This window comes from Arachis duranensis, chromosome 6 (genome assembly GCF_000817695.3).
Source record: "Arachis duranensis cultivar V14167 chromosome 6, aradu.V14167.gnm2.J7QH, whole genome shotgun sequence".
Lineage (NCBI taxonomy): Eukaryota > Viridiplantae > Streptophyta > Magnoliopsida > Fabales > Fabaceae > Arachis > Arachis duranensis.
The window spans coordinates 9,013,581-9,035,267 of record NC_029777.3 but is presented as its reverse complement, the minus strand read 5'-3'; the positions used below and the strand labels follow the sequence as shown (position 1 = coordinate 9,035,267).

Genomic DNA, 21,687 nt, shown 5'->3' with positions numbered 1-21,687 from the left:
CCACCTAATCGCACCAAAATGGGACCCCAAAGAAAATTGGGGATATATGTTGGATATGATTCTCCCTCTATAGTGAGATATCTTGAAATACGAACGGGAGATGTATTTAAAAGCCCGATTTGCGGATTGTCATTTTGATGAATCAAAATTTCCAACATTAGGGGGAGAGAATAAGCTTCCTGAAAAGGAACTTAATTGAAATGCATCATCGTTGATGCATTTAGATCCTCGATCAGGGCAATGTGAACTAGAAGTTCAAAAGATTATACATTTGCAAAGAATAGTAAATGAATTGCCTGGTGCATTTTTTGATACAAAGAGGATAACTAAATCTTATATACCAGCGGAAAATGCCCCAATTCAAATTGATGTCCCAGTAGGACAAGTAGCCACTGAAGCAAATTCACGCCAGAAGCGTGGTAGGGCGGAAAATGCCCCAATTCGAATAGATGTCCCAGTAGGACAAATAGCCACTGAAGCAAATACATGCCAGAAGCGTGGAAGGCTTGTCGGTTCCAAAGATAAAAATTCTCGAAAGAGAAAAGAGGTAAATACTATTTCTGTTGAAAAAGACATAGTAAAGACACCTGCAGTTGTCCAAAATTCTGATGTAGTGTTAACGCCAGAAGACGTTCAGGTACCTGAAAATTGTGAAAATGATGAGATCTCGATAAATTATGTCTTTACAGGAGAGAAATGAGACCGAAATAAGACAATTGTCAATGAAATATTTGCATATAATGTGGCATTAAATATCATGCATGGAAGTAAAGATCTTGAGCCAAGATCAGTCGAAGAATGTCGACAAAGGAATGATTGGCCAAAAAGGAAAGAAGCCATGAAGGCTGAATTAGACTCACTTGCAAAATGTGAAGTCTTTGGACCTGTAGTCCGTACACCTGAAGATGTAAAACCTGTTGGATACCGATGGATATTTGTGAGAAAACGAAATGAGAAAAATGAAGTTGTGCGCTATAAAGCCCGACTTGTGGCACAAGGTTTTTCACAAAGGCCCGGTATAGATTATGAAGAAACGTATTCTCCTGTAATTGATGCGATAACATTGCGTTATTTGGTCAGTTTATTTGCATATCATAAACTGCATATGCATTTAATGGATGTGGTAACAGCCTATTTATACGGCTCATTAGATCGGGATATCTATATGAAAGTCCCTGAAAGACTAAAGATATCTAAACCATCCAATGAATATTCGCAAGGGTTATTCTCAGTCAAATTGCAAAAATCTTTATATGGTCTAAAGCAATATGGACGAATGTGGTATAATCGTCTTACTGAGTATCTGGCCAAAAACGGATTCAAGAATGATGATATATGTCCATGTGTTTTCATAAAGAAAATCACATCTGGATTCATTATAATTACTGTGTATGTTGATGATTTAAATATCATTGGGACTCCTGAAGAGATTCCAACAATTATAAAAACTCTGAAAGAAGAGTTTGAGATGAAAGATCTTAGAAGGACTAAATTTTGTCTCGGCCTGCTGATCGAGCATACAAAAAATAGGATCTTTATTCATCAAGCGACATACACAGAAAAGATCTTGAAGAGATTTTATATGGATAAATCACATCCTTTGAGTACCCCAATGATCGTAAGATCTTTAGATGTGGAAAATGATCAATTCCGTCCTAAGGAAGAAAATGAAGATATCCTTGGTCCTGAAGTACCATATATTAGTGCCATTGGAGCGCTAATGTATCTTGCCAATAATACGCGACCTGACATATCATTCGCGGTGAATTTACTAGCAAGATATAGTTCCTCTCCAACCAGAAGACATTGGAGTGGAATCAAACAGATCTTTCGATATCTTCATGGAACGGTTGATATGGGGTTGTTTTATCCCTATGGATCCAAGTCACAACTAGTTGGCTATGCAGATGCCGGATACTTGTCTGATCCACATAAAGGGAGATCTCAAACAGGATACCTGTTTACATATGGTGGAACAGCTATATCATGGAGGTCTACGAAACAGATGATAGCAGCAATCTCCTCTAATCATGCTGAAATACTAGCAATTCATGAAGCTAGTCGCGAGTGTTTTTGGCTCAGGAGTTTGATCCAATATATTATGTCATCATGTGGACTGATTGACCATAAGATAGCCCCAACTGTCCTGTTTGAAGATAGTACAGGATGTATTGCTCAACTTAAAGGTGGATATATCAAAGGTGATAAAACAAAGCATATTTCTCCCAAATTCTTCTTCACCCATAATCTTCAAAATCAAGGGACAATTGATGTCCAATAGATCCGTTCAAGTAACAATCTGACAGATTTATTCACAAAATCACTCCCAAAATCTTCCTTTGAAAAATTGGTACATGAGACTGGGATGCCAATTTCGAGACATTAAATGATGTCGACAAGAGGGGGAGACTGTACTCTTTTTCCCTTGGTCAGGTTTTTTTCCCGTTGGATTTTTCTTAACAAGGTTTTTAATGAAGCAGTCCCATCACTAAAGGATTTTGTACTCTTTTTCCTTCACTAAGGTTTTTTCCTACTGAGTTTTTCTTTAGTAAGGTTTTAACGAGGCATAATCCAAAATGGTCATCCAAAAGGGAGTGTTGTGATAAGGATACTATCACACCTTACATGGATGATCCATTTTCCATGAGGTATAGTTTCTCAAGGATGACTAGATGACTACATTTAATATGATATTGAAAAGCTACCTCATGTACGTATATAAATAGAGGCTTAAATCTCTGACAAGTACACAATCGATAACAACAATCTCTTCTTTTTCTCTTATACTATTCTCTCTTCCTTATACTACAATATTAATATATTAATTATATTGTGATAGTAATTGTAGTGAATAGTGGTACTAGAATTTCTTATTTACATTTTCTTATTTTATATTTACATCTTCCTTATTTATTTAATTATTTTATAACAAGATGCACTCTTTTTCTTGTAAAAGCTTGTTCATTGCACAAAAAACCTCATAGATGCACCCTTTTTCTTGTAAAAGGCTAAAAGCTATTAACAAAAGCACCTTATCAATTAATTTAACAAATGTAAACATTATCGTATGTTTTTAATTTATAGTTAGTTTTGCATGACCACGACAACAACAAAAATAAGATTTTCCACTAGACGGTTAATTTGTATAAAGCAAGATGAACATGGCATAATTAAGCAGTTGTTAGAACCGTGAACAGCCAAATGGTACAAGCCCCACAGCATGGTTTGCTAGCATAAGCCACAATTTTGGAGCATTACCGTCCTTAAATATAGTAAACACTCAGATATGTACGAGCCATCTAGGATTGATTTAAACGTTAAAACATTTGAATCAAACATCAGCTCATTTTTCAGGTAAAAGGAAAGATCCAATGGGCAGAAAGCTATAAGAAGCAATGTACAAGTTACCAACATTCAACCATTCATTCATTCTAGATCGATGATGATAAAGGGCAATATGCACCATATTCCCGCAGCGCCGTGTTGAACCTGAACATTGATAAATAAGAACAGAGAACCTGCATACAGAATCAAGCAGCACTCGCCATGGACTCAATAAGGATCTGGTAGCCTTCCGGTACCGAAGTCTGGGTCTGCACACATTCTGTCAGTGCGGGAACATCGGCGGCCAGGTCCAAAACCCTTGCCAATACAAGAAGGAGATGAAAATCTGAAATTCGCTTCACAAAAGGAAGGTTTTTTGACCGATCAAGATGACTCTTCAGCGCCTTCATTGTCACCAGATTATTTCGGTTCTCAATGGGAAATGTTGATGTAAGAGGACCCTGCATTGTGAACATATGCATTCATAAGTCACAACAATTATATTTTGCAAACTCTAAGATAAAGAAACTTGTAGCTCAGGCTTGCACGGTAATTGATACAGTAAGCAGAATAAGGAATCACATGACAGCAATATGTTTTAGTTAAACATGTAGTTTATACCCCAAGAATGATACGATTGAAAAACCTATCAGAATTTGTGTACCCATTGAAAGTGCTAAGAACAATGAAGCCATGGTGAATAAAACAAGCTGTAGTTACTAAAAAATACTATTGAGTCCATTTCACACCAAATTCATGAAACTCAAGCTTCTAACTGCAGTTTTCAGTTCTGCAAACAAATCAGGCACATAGGAATTTCCTTCCCCTCAACATGGCAGGCATAATTTCGGAGGCTTTGGGGACAAATAACTTTGCTTCTTTCACATTCAAAATCCTAGCTTTCTAGCAAGACCACCTCTTAAAGGATGATAATTGGCAGGAGACTCCTTAATCAAAACTTGTAGCCCATGTGCAATTCCTGTTTGGAAAATTTAACTGGTTTACAGAAGAATGATATACTTTAAAAGACTTCTTAGAGATTTGAAGGATTCAGTAACATTCTTGGGCATTATGGAAGAAAAGGAGCTTGCCACCCATCAATTTGCTCATACTAATCAGTGTGCAAAGTTGAGAATCTGCTCAATTAAATTGTAGAACCCCATGGTAAAGGGCAGGCCACCATGTTATACGAGATCCTGGAAGAGGCCGCAGTCAGAGGTGCAATATAGGTTGCCTAACCCCATAATTGCCTCTGTTGATTCTACAGTTTGAACCCGTGACCTTGAGGTCACACACAAACAACTCATCCATTGTTCCAATGCTCCCATCCAAATTGTAAAACTCCATATATGGAAGAAAATCACTTTGATTTCAATGTTATTGATTTTACAACCATCCATTGAAACCAAATATTATGAATGATCCCCATCCTCAATGTTCATTGTTCTGTGACTCTCCATAAAAAACCTTGCTCAATACATATTAGCTATGCCACTTCCAAGAACCAAACAATAATCTCAGCATAACACTCTAGAAATCAACGTCTCAATTGTCACATTCGTGTCTTCAAAGGCAACTGGTGACCCAATCCAGCCCATTAAACTAATCAGATTTTTTCATCATTACATGATGGGCCACCATTGGATCAACAAAGGATGCACTCAAAGAGAGCTAGTCAGCTCAGATGATTAATGGGTAACCTAATTAAATTGTCAGGTCATTACATCAAAACTCCTATAAAGCACCTATATAGCAAGCATAAGAGCCTAAAGCCATTTAGCCTATCATCCGGCTGACCGATCAGACTGCAAACCCGTCACCACCCCTAATCAAAACAAACTCCTAAGTTCAACCCAAAACAGTACGCTTGCACTAGGATTCCTGATTTTGTGTAAATCATTAGGTAGAAATTGTTTATCTAACATGGCAATTGACAATATAAAATCAACTTCACACGGAACAAAAGAAAGAAGATAACAAACACACAACGCAGATACAGAGACATACCTGATGATCAAAGATTTTAACAACCACAAGGAAGAAATCATTGTCAACTTCTTTAGTATCCTTAACACCAACAACCACTTCTTTCTTCATCTTAGACAACTTAGGATCATCGTCGTCCTTGATCTCCGTCTCAAACCACCCTTCCTTAAACAACCTAACACACATGTCGCTCATCTGAAACGCCTCAAAGTGCACATCAGCGCCCATACTATCCTCATTCACCTCCAACTTCACAACCGCAGTGACCCACTCCTTCAACCCACTCTCCGCATGAAACTCTGCAGCCTGAAGAACCTCCCTATTCGATAAAGTATAATCCTTCTTGTCCTGGCTTATCGTCTGCGTGAATATAAACCCTACCTTTCTCATCCCCAATCCCACAGCAATAGCATCCACAAGCTTCTCCTCCTCAGGGTCCCTGAAAATTACCAAATTCTCCTCCGTACCCTGCTGAGGCGGCTCGTAGATGAAGTCTACCTCGACTTTGCCTTCCTCCGAAACGGTGCCGTACATGAACCCGCCGCGCTTAACGGCAAAGGCTAGAGTTTCGTTGACGTAATTCTGGAACGCGTTGGCGCAATCACGATCGAACGAGACGAGCTCGCAGTGCGGTTGCTCCTGGCGCGTGACACGCATCTGCTTGGCGATTAGGTCATCCATAGTCATCTTGCGGCCAAAGGAGCCGGCGGGGCTGAAGGCGGCGGGAGGGCCGGGGACGCCGCGGCGGTCGCCGGCGTAGGAGAGGAATAGGATTGAGCCATGGGAGAGGCCGAGGGAGGAGAGAGTAGCGTCGGGGTTAGTCATGTCGGTGAATCGAACGAGATCTTCTAGAGACTTGGAAAGAAGAAGGTTCTGATTGGTAGAGAGCGTTTGATTCTCCACCGGAATTCCAAGTTGTGTTTGAATAATCGATTTAAGTTGAGAAACTGTGGCGTGCGGGTTTTCCACTGCTACTCGCTCGAGGCCGTCGCGGCTTCTGATTCTGAGCATCATTGTGGAAAACGACGACGGAATCTGTGAGGTTTTGTTTGGATTGAAAGAATTTCAAGTTAGGGTTTTGTATTGTTGAGTAATTGGGGTTATGGTTATGGGTATGGGTTGAGTGAAATAGAAGGATTGGGGGTCTGGGGTGGCTTGCTGTAGCGGAAAAGAAAAGAACTACAGTGTCGACGGCGAGAGTGGAGGGGAGTGTTAGGGTGCGGGAGGGTTTATGGGTGATTGGGAATACAGTCAATGCACTCCCGTCGATGTGATTGGGAATGATAATGGACCGCGTTTGTGTCTTTATTAGGTTTATGGAGATCGCTAGAAGATTGGATCCTCTTTTTTGGACGATTGGGCCCGGCCTTCGTTGTTATCTTCAAAAGACTTTAGATAAAAGTGATTAGGCAGCCGAGGCTTGGGTTAGATGGCCACTTTGTGTGCCTCCCATAGAGCTGCACCGGATTCAAGTCCTCATAAAGGAATATCATTTATGTGTATTTTCATGTAGTGTGTGTAAGTGAGTTATGTGGATGTGTAATACATGGGTATATGAATGTAATGCCTAAGATTGGGGGTTGTCCAATCCACTTGATCAAAAAAAAAAAAGATAAAAGTGATTAAGAAATAAGAACAGCTTTCTTATCAATATACATTATGGATGAGTTTAATTTAAGAATTTAATTTCTGTCCAAAAAAAAATTAACAATTTAATTATAAATAAATTGATACAATAATAAATTAATAATAATAATAGCTAAACGTTTTATATAGTCATGTTTGACTATGTTACAAAAAAAGAAAAGATATTGTAATAAAATGAAAATTTTATATTGATAGAATATCAAGTAACTAAATTTTAAAATATGTTTTGTTTAATGATTAAATTTTAATTTAATTACTTGAATCACATGAGAAAATTAAGTTTTGGAAAAAAAATTAGGATTATTTTTTAATACATATACTTTTAATTGATTTTTAAAATATAGTATGTTTAATATGAAAAGTGATTTCTCACATAAAGGATTTTGTAAATTCCACACCTGTTACTATTAAGTGTTAACCTGCTAAGACTAAGATATGCAACTAAATTTAATAAGCACGTGAGTGATATTTATAGTTTATATATTTTCAATTATTATATATAATTTTTAATCAAACGTAATCGGTAACAAATTAATATTAACATTAATAATAAAAAATTAAACGTAAATTTATAATTTTAATTACCATAAATATAATATTAACATAAATAATTTTGTTAAAATACTCTATAATACACATGTATATTAATTAGTGACAAATTGATATTGATATCAATAATTAATTTCGTGCTACTAAAAATTATATATATATTATTTTTTTTATAGTTCATAAATCTAAATTTGAGAGTCAAAATTTTTTGTTAGATTTAGGCGGCTCAAAACAAAGGTCGTCCCTCCACCAAACTTTCAGGATCCAAGAGGCGCAAGTTCATTATCTCACCGGCAAAAAAAAAAGAAACAACTGAAAAAGTCACAACAAAGAGACAGACAAAGAGAGCATTGAAGCGGGAGGCTACTGATAAGATTGCGGTGGCAAAGCATCAGTAGTATCCGGTGAGGTTGGGTAGAGAGTGATACAATACCTGTGTTGAAGTCAAATCAAATCAAGATAGACCTCAACACTCCCTTTCTCTTAAGAAAAAATATTTTTTATTGAATTTTTTTTCAATCTTGTATAATTTTTACTCATTGAACTAATGTGCCATAAATCCATAATTATTATTATATTATTCTATAACGGATAGTATTTTTGTGTTAAAAATATTGACGTGGCGTATTCTTGTGCCAACATGCATACCTCTCTCTTCTCAATTTATTTTAAGAAAGTATCTTCTTTATAATTAGAATAAACTACTATTTCTACCCACGAAAGTTGAAAATGCTGATATATATACCCATTAAAAAAAAAAGAAATTACCATTTGTACCTATGAAACACAAACTTTTGCTAACAAAACTATCCAAATCCAAAAAAATTATTTAAAATTCCCAAATTACCCTCTCCTCTTACTCCACACCACCATTTTTCCAATTCCAAACCCTACCACCATCGAAAATCTTCTTCACCACCACCCTAAACCCTAACTACCACCATCACTCAAGTACAAACATAGGACAAGTATAAACTTCAACCATGTCTTATTGTAACTCCATTGAAGGAGTAGCAGATGTGACGGTCATAGGATACAGGTCCCAATCCGTTTCTACATTTGGAAACAAATCCAATAACTTCGAATATGCATCACACTTCTCCGCCACCCCTACCAACCAAACCTTTGCTCGGCAGTGATAGTGACGGACTCCTGCTCTCTTTTCTCGTCACGGTTCTTCCTCCCTCGCTGAACAGCATCGACGACGATGGTGGCAATGACACCCACCGGCGCCATCGCCCTCTCCTCCTTCTCTGATCTCTTGCGCACTCTCTTCCTTCCAAACCAGCGACAACAACTGCAACGGACTCAATTAATGGTGGCGACAAACGCGACGGAGCCAGCAGCAGCAAGGCGCGACGGCAGCGATAGTTTTCCTTTCTTCGGTTCTGGCTCGCATTTCCTTTTCGGGCTCCCTCAACAATAGCGACGATGATGCGATAGTGGCGGCGAGTCCCCGCGTTACCAGTGCAGTTCCTCTCCTCCTCCTCTTCTCTTCTTCCGCAGCGACAGACGCGACGGAGCTGGCAGCAGCTAGGCACGACGGTGGCGACAGCTCCCCCTTCCTCAGTTCTAGCTCGCATCTCCTCTTCAGGCTCCCTCAATAACAGCGACAATGATGCGATAGCGGCGACAAGTCCCCACATTGCCATTGCGGTCTCCCTCCCCCTCCTCTTCTCTTCTTCTTCCTCAGGTGGAAGTGTGTGTGTAATGTCTTCGTATGTGAGTTTTAGAGGGACAAAGGTGGTGATTGGGTGAATAAGGTTAGGGTTATAAACTCTTTCATTTAGGGTGGCTGGGTGAAGGAGTGGTGGTGAGATTTGAGATTTGAAAAGTGGTTGTAAAGATAAAGGTAATTTAGGGATTTTAGGTAATTTTTTAGTGTTTGAATAATTTTGTTGTGCGGAATTCATATTTCATGGGTACAAATGGTAATTTTCTTTTACTATGGATAGATATATCACTATTTTCAATTTTCGCAGGTAGAAATAATAGTTTACTCTTATAATTATATATGAAAATGAGCATTTAATACATAATTAGACTAATTTTTAATTATTAATATTTTCAATCATTATAATATATTTTTTAATCAAATATAATCGGTGACAAATTGATATTGACATTAATAATTAAAAAAAATAGATTTATGATTCTAATTAACATAAATATAACACTAATATAAATAGTTTTAGTAAAATGTTATGTAATACGCATGCGTATTAATTAGTAACAAACTGATATTGATATCTGTTCATACCCTGGCCCAATAACAAAGGTCCAAGCCCAAATAAAAGGCCTAGTCCAAAGGATTAAGCCTTTCTAAGTACCGACCTTCACATAAGAAGTCGGTATCAACCACGACTTACTTTAAAGAAGTCGGGCATGAGATTAGCTGGCAGATGAACACTCATTCAAATGAGTAACCGCCCCTTAAAGCCATATCTTAACCTCCCCAAGATAATGGGACGGTTAACATCCTAAAGATACGGCACTACTCCAACGGTGGTTATTGGCTCACCACTATAAATACACTGACACCCCTCAGGTATCTCTAAGCCCAATACTCTCTAGACCTGCTCACACTCTTGCTAACTTAGGCATCGGAGTGTCTTTGCAGGTACCACCCCCATTCACTTACGAGCACAAGTCGGACGGAGCCTCCCGAGTCGCACACTCACACTGCAACCTCCTCCTTCACACATTTGGGCCTGCCAACGCCATCCATTCAGACAATCTCCGGTTACCCACCGTAACATTGGCGCCGTTGCCGGGGACCCGAGAGATCATCCATTGATGGCGGACAGATCCTACGAAGAAGGCCATGTGGAAACAGATTCCGAACAAGAGAATCTAGAGATGGGTAATAACGATGTAGACCTGGCCCTACACCAGGAAGTTAACAATCAACACAGAGAGGGCACCTCCGGGGTAAAAAACCCGAAGGTAAATTCCTCAGATGGGCGCGAATCAGAAAAAGACGGACCATCCCACGTAGCTGAACTAATGGGATTAGTCCACAACCGCCTAGAACAATTAGAACAAGAGCGGGAGAGGCAAAGGGAAACCGAAAAGTACCTCAAAGAGGAGATGGAACGGCGAAAAGAGTTAGAAAGAAAACTCTTAAAGCTAGAATCTTCCCTCAAGAGTCACAACTCCCGCGACGAGCAAGAAGAACAACTCTCAGGTGGAGAGGATCCTTTCAGCGAGGACATAATGAGGGCAAAAGTTTCGAGAAACTTCAAAAGCCCGGACATGGACCTCTATGATGGAACCACGGATCCTAAGCATCATCTGAGCAATTTCAAAAGTCGGATGTACCTAGCTGATGCCTCCGACGCGACGCGATGCAAAGCTTTCCCGACCACTTTGTCGAAAGCAGCGATGAAGTGGTTTGATAGCCTTCCCCCGAGATCAATCACCAGCTTTGAGGACTTCTCAAGGAAGTTTTTGATGAGGTTCTCAATCCAGAAAGACAAGGTAAAACATGCACCGAGCCTCCTGGGAATAAAACAGGAGGTCGGAGAGTCTTTACGAGCCTATATGGAAAGGTTCAACAAAGCATGTTTGGAGATCCAAGACCTGCCCACAGAGGCAGTTATAATGGGGCTAGTCAATGGGCTCAGAGAGGGTCCATTCTCGCAGTCCATATCAAAAAGACACCCCGTCTCTCTAAGCGATGTACAAGAAAGAGCAGAGAAGTACATTAATATGGAGGAAAATGCCAAGTTAAGGGACCTGAGTTGGCGACCTGGACCCCCTCCCTCAACTAAAGACAAGGAAAGGGAAGCCAGGAAAAAGGAAGAACTCGGTCTCGAGAGGCCAAGGAAATATCACTCTTATACTCCCCTGAAAATTTCTATAGTGGATGTATACAGAGAGATTTACAACACTGAAAGATTGCCACCCCCTAGACCCATTAAAAATAAAAAAGGGGGGAGCCGCAGTGATTACTGCGAGTACCATAAGATATATGGTCACTCCACAAACGACTGCTACGACCTCAAGAATGTGATAGAAAAGCTGGCTAGAGAAGGTCGGCTTGATAGATATCTCATAGAGAGGTCGGACAGCCATGGAAAGAGAAAGCGAGAAGACATGGATAGAAGAGACCCACCGCCACAGACTCCAGAGAGGCATATCCATATGATCTCAGAAGGATTTGCGGGAGGGGGGCTTACTAAATCCTCTCGCAAAAACATCTTAAAAGAATCTACCAGATCGGGGAAGAATCACCCGACCTCCCTACTATTTCGTTCACAAAAGAAGATGGGCAAGGAATAATCCCTGGGCACGACGATCCAGTAGTAATAACTATGATCCTAGCCAATGCCCATCTCCACAGAACCCTAGTGGACCAAGGAAGCTCGGCAGATATCCTTTTCAAGCCCGCCTTCGACAAACTAGGGTTAGATGAGAAAGAATTAAGAGCCTATCCCGACACCCTATATGGATTAGGGGACACGCCAATAAAACCACTAGGATTTTTACCCCTTCACACCACCTTTGGAAAAGGGGAAAGATCAAGGACTCTGAGTATAGACTTCATAGTCATTGATGAAGGGTCAGCCTATAACGCCTTAATTGGCAGGACTACTCTTAATCGCCTCGGAGCAGTGGTATCCACTCCACACCTTTGCATGAAATTCCCGACCTCAGCGGGAATAGCAACGGTAAGAGGAGATAAAAAACTGGCGAGGAAATGCTACAATGAAAGCCTAAATCTGAGAGGAAAGGGCAAAGAAGTCCACAACATAGAGCTCGGCGGCACAAGGGCCAGAGAAGAGCTGCGACCACAACCGGGAGGAAAGACCGAAGAGATACACATTGGTAAAGAGGAAGGAAAAAACACTTACATAGGAGCCAACCTAGGGGAAACTCTAAAACAAGGGCTGGCTGAACTCCTAAGAGATAATTCCGACCTCTTCGCCTGGAAGGCCTCCGACATGCCTGGGATTGATCCCGAGCTCATGTCCCACAAACTCTCGGTCTACCCAGGGTCCCGACCTATACAACAAAGAAGACGCAAGCTCGGCACGGAACGAGCCCTAATAGTAGAAGAACAAATACAGGCGCTCCTGGAAGCCGGCTTTATTAGAGAAGTCAAGTACCCAGCATGGCTAGCCAATGTAGTGCTAGTCAAAAAATAGAATGGTAAATGGAGAATGTGCGTCGACTATACCGACTTAAATAAGGCATGTCCTAAGGACCCTTATCCCTTACCAAGTATTGATACCCTAGTGGACTCCAGCTCGGGGTACCAATACTTATCATTCATGGACGCCTACTCGGGATACAATCAAATCCCGATGTATGAGCCCGACAAGGAGAAAACATCATTCATCACACCCAGAGCAAACTATTGCTACGTGGTCATGCCATTCGGATTAAAGAATGCAGGAGCCACATATCAAAGGTTGATGAATAAAGTGTTTTCCCCCCACCTGGGGAACCTAATGGAAGTATACGTCGACGACATGCTAGTAAAAACCAAGGAAGAAGTCGACCTCTTATCCGACCTCTCACAAGTCTTTGACACCATAAGGTTGCATGGGATGAGACTAAATCCTGCAAAATGCGCCTTCGCGGTGGAAGCAGGAAAATTTCTAGGATTTATGCTAACACAAAGAGGGATTGAGGCCAACCCCGATAAATGTAGAGCCATCCTAGAAATGAAAAGTCCGACTTGTTTGAGAGAAGTCCAGCAGCTCAATGGCCGACTTGCAGCCCTCTCCAGATTTTTGGCAGGATCGGCACTAAAATCCCTTCCACTATTTTCCTTATTAAGAAAGGGATGCCCTTTCGAATGGACTCCGGAATGCGAGGAGGCATTCCAAGAGTTCAAGAAGTTTTTAAGCCAACCTCCTATCCTAACCCGACCAGCACCGGGAAAAGACCTCGTTCTGTACTTATCCGTAGCAAACAGGGCTGTCTCGTCAGCCCTGATAAAAGAAGACGAGGTCGGACAACACCCAGTCTACTTCATCAGTAAGGTCTTGCAAGGCCCTGAACTAAGGTACCACAAACTAGAAAAGTTTGCTGACTCCTTAGTAATAGCCTCACGAAGGCTACGACCTTACTTTCAAGCTCACACAATAAGAGTCCGTACAAACCAACCCATGAAGCAAATCCTCCAAAAGACGGACGTTGCAGGGAGAATGGTTCAATGGGCAATAGAGCTCTCCGAGTTCGATCTGAGATATGAAACTCGGACAGCAATTAAAGCCCAATGCCTCACCGACTTTGTGGCAGAATATGCAGGGGATCAAGAGGACAAACCAACTACATGGGAACTCTACGTAGACGGATCCTCCAACAAAACAAGAAGCGGTGCAGGCATAATACTAGTAGATGAAAGAGGAACCCAAATAGAGGTTTCCTTAAAATTTGAATTTCCGACTTCAAACAATCAGGCAGAATATGAAGCCTTGATCGCCGGACTAAAGTTGGCAGAAGAAGTCGGTGCTACAAAAGTAATGATATACAGCGACTCACAGGTGGTGACCTCCCAAATAAGCGGAGAATATCAGGCAAAGGACCCTAACATGAAGAAGTACTTGGAAAAAACTTTGGAGCACCTTGGACGCTTTGCAGAAACCGAGACCAAACACATAACTCGGGATCTAAACAGCAGAGCGGATGCCCTATCCAAATTAGCAAGTACTAAACCAGGAGGGAACAACAGAAGCCTGATTCAAGAAACCCTCCAAGAGCCCTCGATAGCAAAAACAAAAGATAAACAGGAGGTACTTGAGGTAGTCGGTTTAAACCTCGGATGGATGAACCCCTTAGTCGAATACATAAAATTCGACATCCTCCCTACAGAGGAGAAAGAAGCTAAAAAGATCCGAAGAGAAGCACCACATTACACCTTGGTGAGAAATATCCTCTACAGAAGAGGGATATCAACGCCATTACTAAAGTGCGTACCGACCTCAAGAACCACCGAGGTATTGGAGGAAGTACATAGCGGGATCTGCGAAAATCATCTCGGAGCAAGATCTCTAGCCAGAAAAGTAATCCGAGCTGGATTCTACTGGCCAACTTTGTAAAAAGATGCCACAGAATTTGTGAAAAAATGCCAACCGTGTCAGATGCATGCAAATTTCCACGTGGCTCCCCCAGAAGAGCTCATTAGTATCACTTCTCCATGGCCTTTTGCAAAATGGGGAATGGATTTGTTAGGTCCTTTTCCCCAAGCGCCAGGACAAGTCAAATACTTGATCGTGGGAATAGATTACTTCACAAAGTGGATAGAAGCAGAACCATTAGCCACTATCACCGCTCAAAAAAGTCGCAGGTTCTTCTACAAAAATATCATCACTAGATATGGGATACCTTATTCCATTACTACGGATAATGGAACCCAATTCACCGACGCTTCTTTCCGAAGCTTAGTAGCCAGTATGAAAATAAAACACCAGTTCACCTCGGTGGAACACCCGCAAGCAGACTAGTCTATGGTGTAGAAGCCATGATTCCAATAGAAGTCAATGAGCAAAGCCCAAGGGTAATTTTCCATGACGAGGTCGGAAATGTACGGGGACACAAAGAGGAGCTCGACTTGCTCCCCGAAGTCCGAGAAGATGCCCAGATAAAAGAAGCGGCATTGAAACAAAGGATGACTACCAGGTACAACAAGAAAGTCATTCGAAGAACATTTGCCCCGGATGACTTGGTCCTAATCAAGAACGACATTGGAGTCAACAAATCAGGAGAAGGAAAGCTCGCCGCAAATTGGAAGGGACCATACAAAATCAAGGAAGTTTTAGGAAAAGGTTATTATAAAGTAACCGACCTGAATGGCGCTGAGTTACCAAGGTCGTGGCATGCTTGTAATGTGAAAAGGTACTACAGTTAAAAGCGAACTCTACTCCCTGATGTACTCTTTTCCCAACTTCACGATTTTTTTCCCAAAAGGGTTTTTTCTGGAGAAGGGTTTTTAACGAGGCATCATAGTAGAGGCTAAGGGAAATAGGCTATCAAGACCCTTAGTAGCAAGAAGGTACCCCCCAAATTAATAAAGATCTTTTTCATTTATCTCTTATAATTTCCTCCTTTATTTTCCTAAGTCTTTCTACGAAACGCGCCGACTTAAGCTCGACAAAACGTGAAAATCCCATGAACCGACCTAGATGGTCGTCAGGATAAAACGACGAGGTACAAGTCGGCGTAAAGAGGTTGTATGAGTTGATCGTAAAAAACTCGGGAACAATCCGACTCCTAAGTCGAAACGAGAACCCGAGTAAAACAAACTCGGATATACTCCGAGTAAATGAAAAACGCATCACAAAAATAACCTAAGTCATAAAAACTCACTAAATCAAAGTTGAGTATAAAGGATAACAAAAAGAGATTGGAAAACCTAGGTTTAAAGGCTGCATAAAAGCCCTTAAACTAAAAGGCTCGAAAAAACAAGACAAGCCAATAAAAAGGTTTTCAGAGAAAGATCAAGAGGGTTTTGAAATATCAAAATTAGAAAAGCATACACGCATAAGGTAACTTAAACCCTTATCCAAAAAAGGGCATTTACTTTGATAATCTAAACCCTTATTCAAAAAAGGGCACTTACTGAAATATTTTGTTTACGGCCTTAAAAGGCCAAAAGAAATTGTTAAAACTGCACAAAATAAATAAAGAGTTCAAAAATGGGGGGACCACAAGCCGGACTCCCAAATAGCCAAAGATCATTAGATCATTTTTTCACAGCAGAAGCAGACAAACCACCACCAGAGTCAGGAGGAGCACCGCCGGGACCAGGAAGAGAAGCACCCACAGGAGAAGAAGAGGAAGTCGGAGGAACAACCGAAGTACTCGGAGCATCTTTGGAGCGAGGAGGAAACTCGATGATCCTCTGCCCCCGATTCTTCAACTCTGATTCAGAAACAATTACGGGGACAGGAGGATCTACAATGGCGCCGTCGATGACAACTTTGTCAGGATGTAAAAGAGACAGATCCAAGTCAGGAGCAATAACTCTGACCTGCTCCAGGAAAATCTTCCAAGACTCCTCGGCGCCATCGGCAATGGAGTCCTCTAACTCTTCATATGCTTTCCGAGAATTCAGCAGGTCAGTTTTCACAGACACAAGATCCTTGAATAGGCTTTGATAGCTGGCCTGTGCCGTTTTCCTCAATTCCGTCTCCATGTTGCATTGGGCCTGCAAAGCCTTCCCTTTCTCCCGGAGGGTATCTCTTTCCTCCTTTAGCTTGGCAATTTCCTTCCTCAACTCTCCCTCATGCTCTTGATATACACGGAGCCTCCCTTCCAGCTCCTCGACCCTCGAGGTCGCCCCTAAAGAGCTGAGAGGAGCCCTATCAAAAATATCTAAGAGCTTGCCACAGACCCCCGCCGCCTTAAGGCTCTCCTCGACCATAGTGGTAAGGTGGCCCCAAACAGACATATCATCCATGCCTATACGGGCATAATGATAGATATTCTTTCGGACGAATGCAAGAGCGTCCGCCTTAACTTCCCCAGAAGAGCCAGACTCTAAGAGCTTGCGCTTCTTGGGATCAGGAGAAGGTCGGACGACGGAGGGCGGCTGAGAAGGAGCTGAAGAAGAAATCACCATAGGATTGGAAAGAGTTCCAACATTACGAGGAGGAGGAGGATGAGAGATAACCCTGGCACCGCCAGACCGAGCGCGAGACTTAGCTTTAGCCTCCTGGACCCTTTGAAAAGATTCTTGAGCGTTTGTCTTTGCCATTTCTGAAAATGAAAACAAATAGTTAAAGAATCAAACAAGTCGGAATATTGGGTTAACAAGTCGGAAATTCAGCATACTACCTAGCTGTGATTGGACAAAGGTCGGAGATCCTTGGAGAAATTTTTTAGTATCCAAATAGGGGGCCCTCCCCCACACTTCTCGGAGGAACCCCACGACGGCAGCCTCTACCTCATCCAGGTCATCCAAACCATATTTCTCGCAAGGGGAGGCCTCCAGCCAGTATAAAGGAAAGCGAGGAAAAGAATTATCATCCAGAAAAAAAGGGATGATGACCCTCTACAGCTTGCACTTTGAAAAAAAATTTTTAAAGTCATGAAAAGATTCATCAAAAAGGGTAAAAATCCTCCGACCTTGTATGGCCCGGAAGGAAACCCATTGTTGTTTATTATTCAGCCCACTAAAAGGTTTGGTCATATGAAAAAGATGGAAAAAGATTTTCAGAGTAGTCGGGAAATCCAGAGCATGGCTAATAAATTGGTAAATTTTCAAGAAACCCCAGGAGTTGGGATGAAGCTGGGTAGGGGCGACACGATAATGCTGCAAAACAGACATCTCAAAGTCTGAAAAGGGCAGAAAGACGCCCAGACGGGTGATCATACACTCATACATAAAGAAGAAATGGGGAGCCATTTCGTTGGCTCTCCCATGACAAACCCGGTCCTCTAAACCGGGAACAAGCAACTCGTATTTAGGCTCATCTTCATCCGAAGTACAGAGCCGATGGTGGGTGCGAAGGTGAGTAATAAACTCCGCATCAACCAACGGCTCCTCCCGCAGAACAGTAACGTCAACCCAATCTACGGAGGCCATTTTTCTTTCTCTAAGGAAAATGAAGGAAACCTACAAAAGGAAAAAAGAAAAGGAAAAATCAAAAAAAGGTCTCTAGAGAGGAGAAAAGGAGCCGAGCAAAAAATCTACAAAACTATTCCTCTACAAAGTAAAGTCATGCGAAAAGTGCAAAGAAGAAGAAAGAAACTAACCTCTTTCCGAAAATGAAGGTAGGAAGAAGCAGAAGTCTCCGGAGCACGAGAGTATAGTACGTGTAAACACAGCACGAACAAAGAAAGAAGAAGTTTGAAAGATTGCAGAAACGGAAAAAGGAAAGAGAGGGAAAGTACTTATAAACATGCTAAGGGGCATAATGGTAAAAACGAAGCAGTCATTAATGAGAATGCACCGTTACCAAAGCCATCAATCCCTAAGTGCATCCCTAACGAACGCGACATTTGAATTGACGTAACTGTCAGAAAACAAAAGGTCGCGAAAATCACGTCGGTTTAAAAACCCGTGAAAGTCGGCCACGAACCCGATCTAAATACTTGAACCCAAGCCCTAAAGAGACCTTGGGCTCAAGTAGGGACACTGTTCATACCCTGGCCCAATAACAAAGGTCCAGGCCCAAATAAAAGGCCTAGTCCAAAGGATTAAGCCTTTCTAAGTACCGACCTTCACATAAGAAGTCGGTATCAACCACGACTTACTTTAAAGAAGTCGGGCATGAGATTAGCTGGCAGATGAACACCCATTCAAATGAGTAACCGCCCCTAAAATCTCTCTAACCGCTTCGTAAAGCCATATCTTAACCTCCCCAAGATAATGGGACGGTTAACATCCTAAAGATATGGCACTACTCAACGGTGGTTATTGGCTCACCACTATAAATACACTGACACCCCTCAGGTATCTCTAAGCCCAATACTCTCTAGACCTGCTCACACTCTTGCTAACTTAGGCATCGGAGTGTCTTTGCAGGTACCACCCCCCATTCACTTACGAGCACAAGTCGGACGGAGCCTCCCGAGTCGCACACTCACACTGCAACCTCCTCCTTCACACATTTGGGCCTGCCAACGCCATCCATTCAGACAATCTCCGGTTACCCACCGTAACAATATCAATAATTAATTTTGCGCTATTAAAGGCGATATATAGTGTTTATTTTGTGGTTCATGAGTCTAAGTTTGAAAGTCAAAATATGTTGTTAGATCTGGTCGACTCGAAGCAAGGTTAGTACTCAGTCTCTCGATCAAACTTTAAGGATCTAGAAGGTGCAAGCTCATCATCTTGCCAGAAGAAAGAGGCAACTGAAAAAGTCGAGGGAGACGGACAAAGAGAACATTGAAGTGAGAACTGATAAGGCTACGACAACAAAACATCAGCAGCATCAAGTGAGGTTGGATAGGAAGTAATATAAATATGTAATACCTGTGCTGAAGTCAAATCAAATCAAGTTAAGCCTTAAACACTTTTTTTTTCTTAAGAATTTTTTTTAATCTTGTACAATATTTAATGTACTATAATCATTATATTATTCCACAACAGATAGTATTCTTATGCAAAAAATATTGACGTGGCATATTCTGATGCCAATATACATATTTCTCTCTTCTCAACTTATTTTAAAAAATATTTTCTTTATAATTATATATAAAATCAGCATTTAATTAAATATTTTTATTTTTAATTTTAATCCTACGCTATATATATATATTCCCTTAATATATTATGTGATTGTAAACTTTTATATTTGAGACTTATATTTTTTTTTTTTATAATTGTCATGGCTACTATGTTACATTCTAACTTTAAGTTTAAAATAATATTAAATATAATATTTTCATCAATTTTTTACTTACATTCTTTTGTTTTTTTATTTTATTTTAATTTCTTTATATGCATGATCTTATTAATAATTTTAAGGCAATATTTGAGTATAAAGTTTGAAAAATTAATTTTAGAATAATTCAATATCGAATGTCAAACAATTTAAAATACGTAGACAAAAAGTTATAACCAAAATAGTTCTATTTGATGACGAGGTAATATAGAATTGTATATTTTTTTATTTTTTTATTCTGATATTATTTTACAAGAGTTCTCGTATACAATTCACAATTAAAAGTCTAAAAATATTCCTATTTAAAAAAATAATATCTGAAAAAAGTGTTTATGTTATAACCAATCTTATCGTTGGTCAAAATAATGTTAGGTTCAAGCCAACTAGACATGAATATAGGATTTACTTTTGAAAAGATATCATTTTGTATATGGTTAAAGACTTCTCCATCTTGTTAAATTTATTTTGCTTTGAACCGTAAAAATAAATACTCTAAGAAAAAAGAGAAGACTTGCACCTGATAAGTAAAAGTTGTATACTTTATATTAAAATTGTTGGTATCAATTTATTTTGATAATTTTTTTAAATTAATAACACTTTGTATTTTTAAAAATTTCATATTAATAAGTCTTCAAACTAAAAAAAAAGAAATAGAAATCTGTAATAAATTTATAAGTTATGTTTCTTTTATTATGCTAGAATTTGATGAAATCAGATAAATTATGATAGTTTTGTTAATTTTATTTTTTAAATTTCTAGAAGTATTATATTTTTAACTATTTTGTCATCACGTAATATATACGGGTGGACTTAAATTGAGATGCACATTGAAAATTTTTTTTACAACAGTTTATTAAGTACATGTAAAATCACTAAAATGGACAATATATCATTATATTGCAATTTGAAAAGTTTAGGAGATTTTACCGTAAATGTCTATTTCTTTTCCATAATTTTTAATTATACATACATAACTATAAATTTTAAATAATATATTATTTTATAATTTTTGTTGGTGTTCCTGTGATGCTGCTTAAGAAAATAGACCAGTCAAATGGTCTATGTAGTGGTACATAACTACATGTTAGAAGACTTAAAAATTATTTAGTTAAATATAAAATACTAATAAGGATTAAAATAGGAGAAATTACATTAATCCCAAAAATTAATATGATTCTAACTAATGACAGCATTTCAATCAAGTAATAATGATAATTAATAATACTCAAGAATAAACATTGAAAATATGGGTTTGTACTTACTGAAATTAATTTTTATGTACGGACAGTTATATGTGGCACTTTCAAGAGTTAAAAATAAGTAAGGAATAAATTTTTTAATTCAAAATAATGAGGGAATCTCTGAAAATTGCATAATTAATGTTGTGTATAAAAATTTTTTTCGATAAATTGAGATGATTAGGTATTGTTTAATCTATTGATATTTCTTTGATGTTAATTGTTTTTTTTTTAGTAGTTGGATAGAAAATTTTATACATATAATATTTAAATTTTATTTGATACAAAAATAAAGATACAACTTATAAATGTCCAATAATTAATATTAGAGACAAAAAAATATGTATGCATATTTTTTCATAGAAATTAAGGCATTAATTTATTGCTTATTATGATTTTTTCTTTAATAATCTAATTATTTTGTAAATTTTTTTTGTTATGTATTATTGCTTAGTATTTGCATAAATAAAAAGAAATAAATTGAATTTAATTTAAAATTAAATATATTAAAAAATATCTTTTTGTTAAAAATAGGATTAATTAAAAAATTGGTTTTTAAAATATAAAATAATTTTTTTTGTTTTTAATCTTTATTT

The 21,687-nt window shown here is 39.3% G+C and overlaps 1 protein-coding gene across 1 annotated transcript; it reads right to left on the bottom strand.

Moving 5' to 3' along the window:
- Window positions 1-3,140: 3,140 nt before the first annotated feature.
- LOC107492541 (NPL4-like protein 2) lies at window positions 3,141-6,581 on the bottom strand. The gene is made up of 2 exons (XM_016113584.3): window positions 5,332-6,581; window positions 3,141-3,785 (listed from the first exon to the last, which is right to left on the bottom strand). Exons 1-2 carry the CDS (start codon window positions 6,322-6,324, stop codon window positions 3,531-3,533), a joined length of 1,248 nt encoding a protein of 415 aa, XP_015969070.1. The 5' UTR covers window positions 6,325-6,581; the 3' UTR covers window positions 3,141-3,530.
- Between the last annotated feature and the right edge of the window lie 15,106 nt (window positions 6,582-21,687).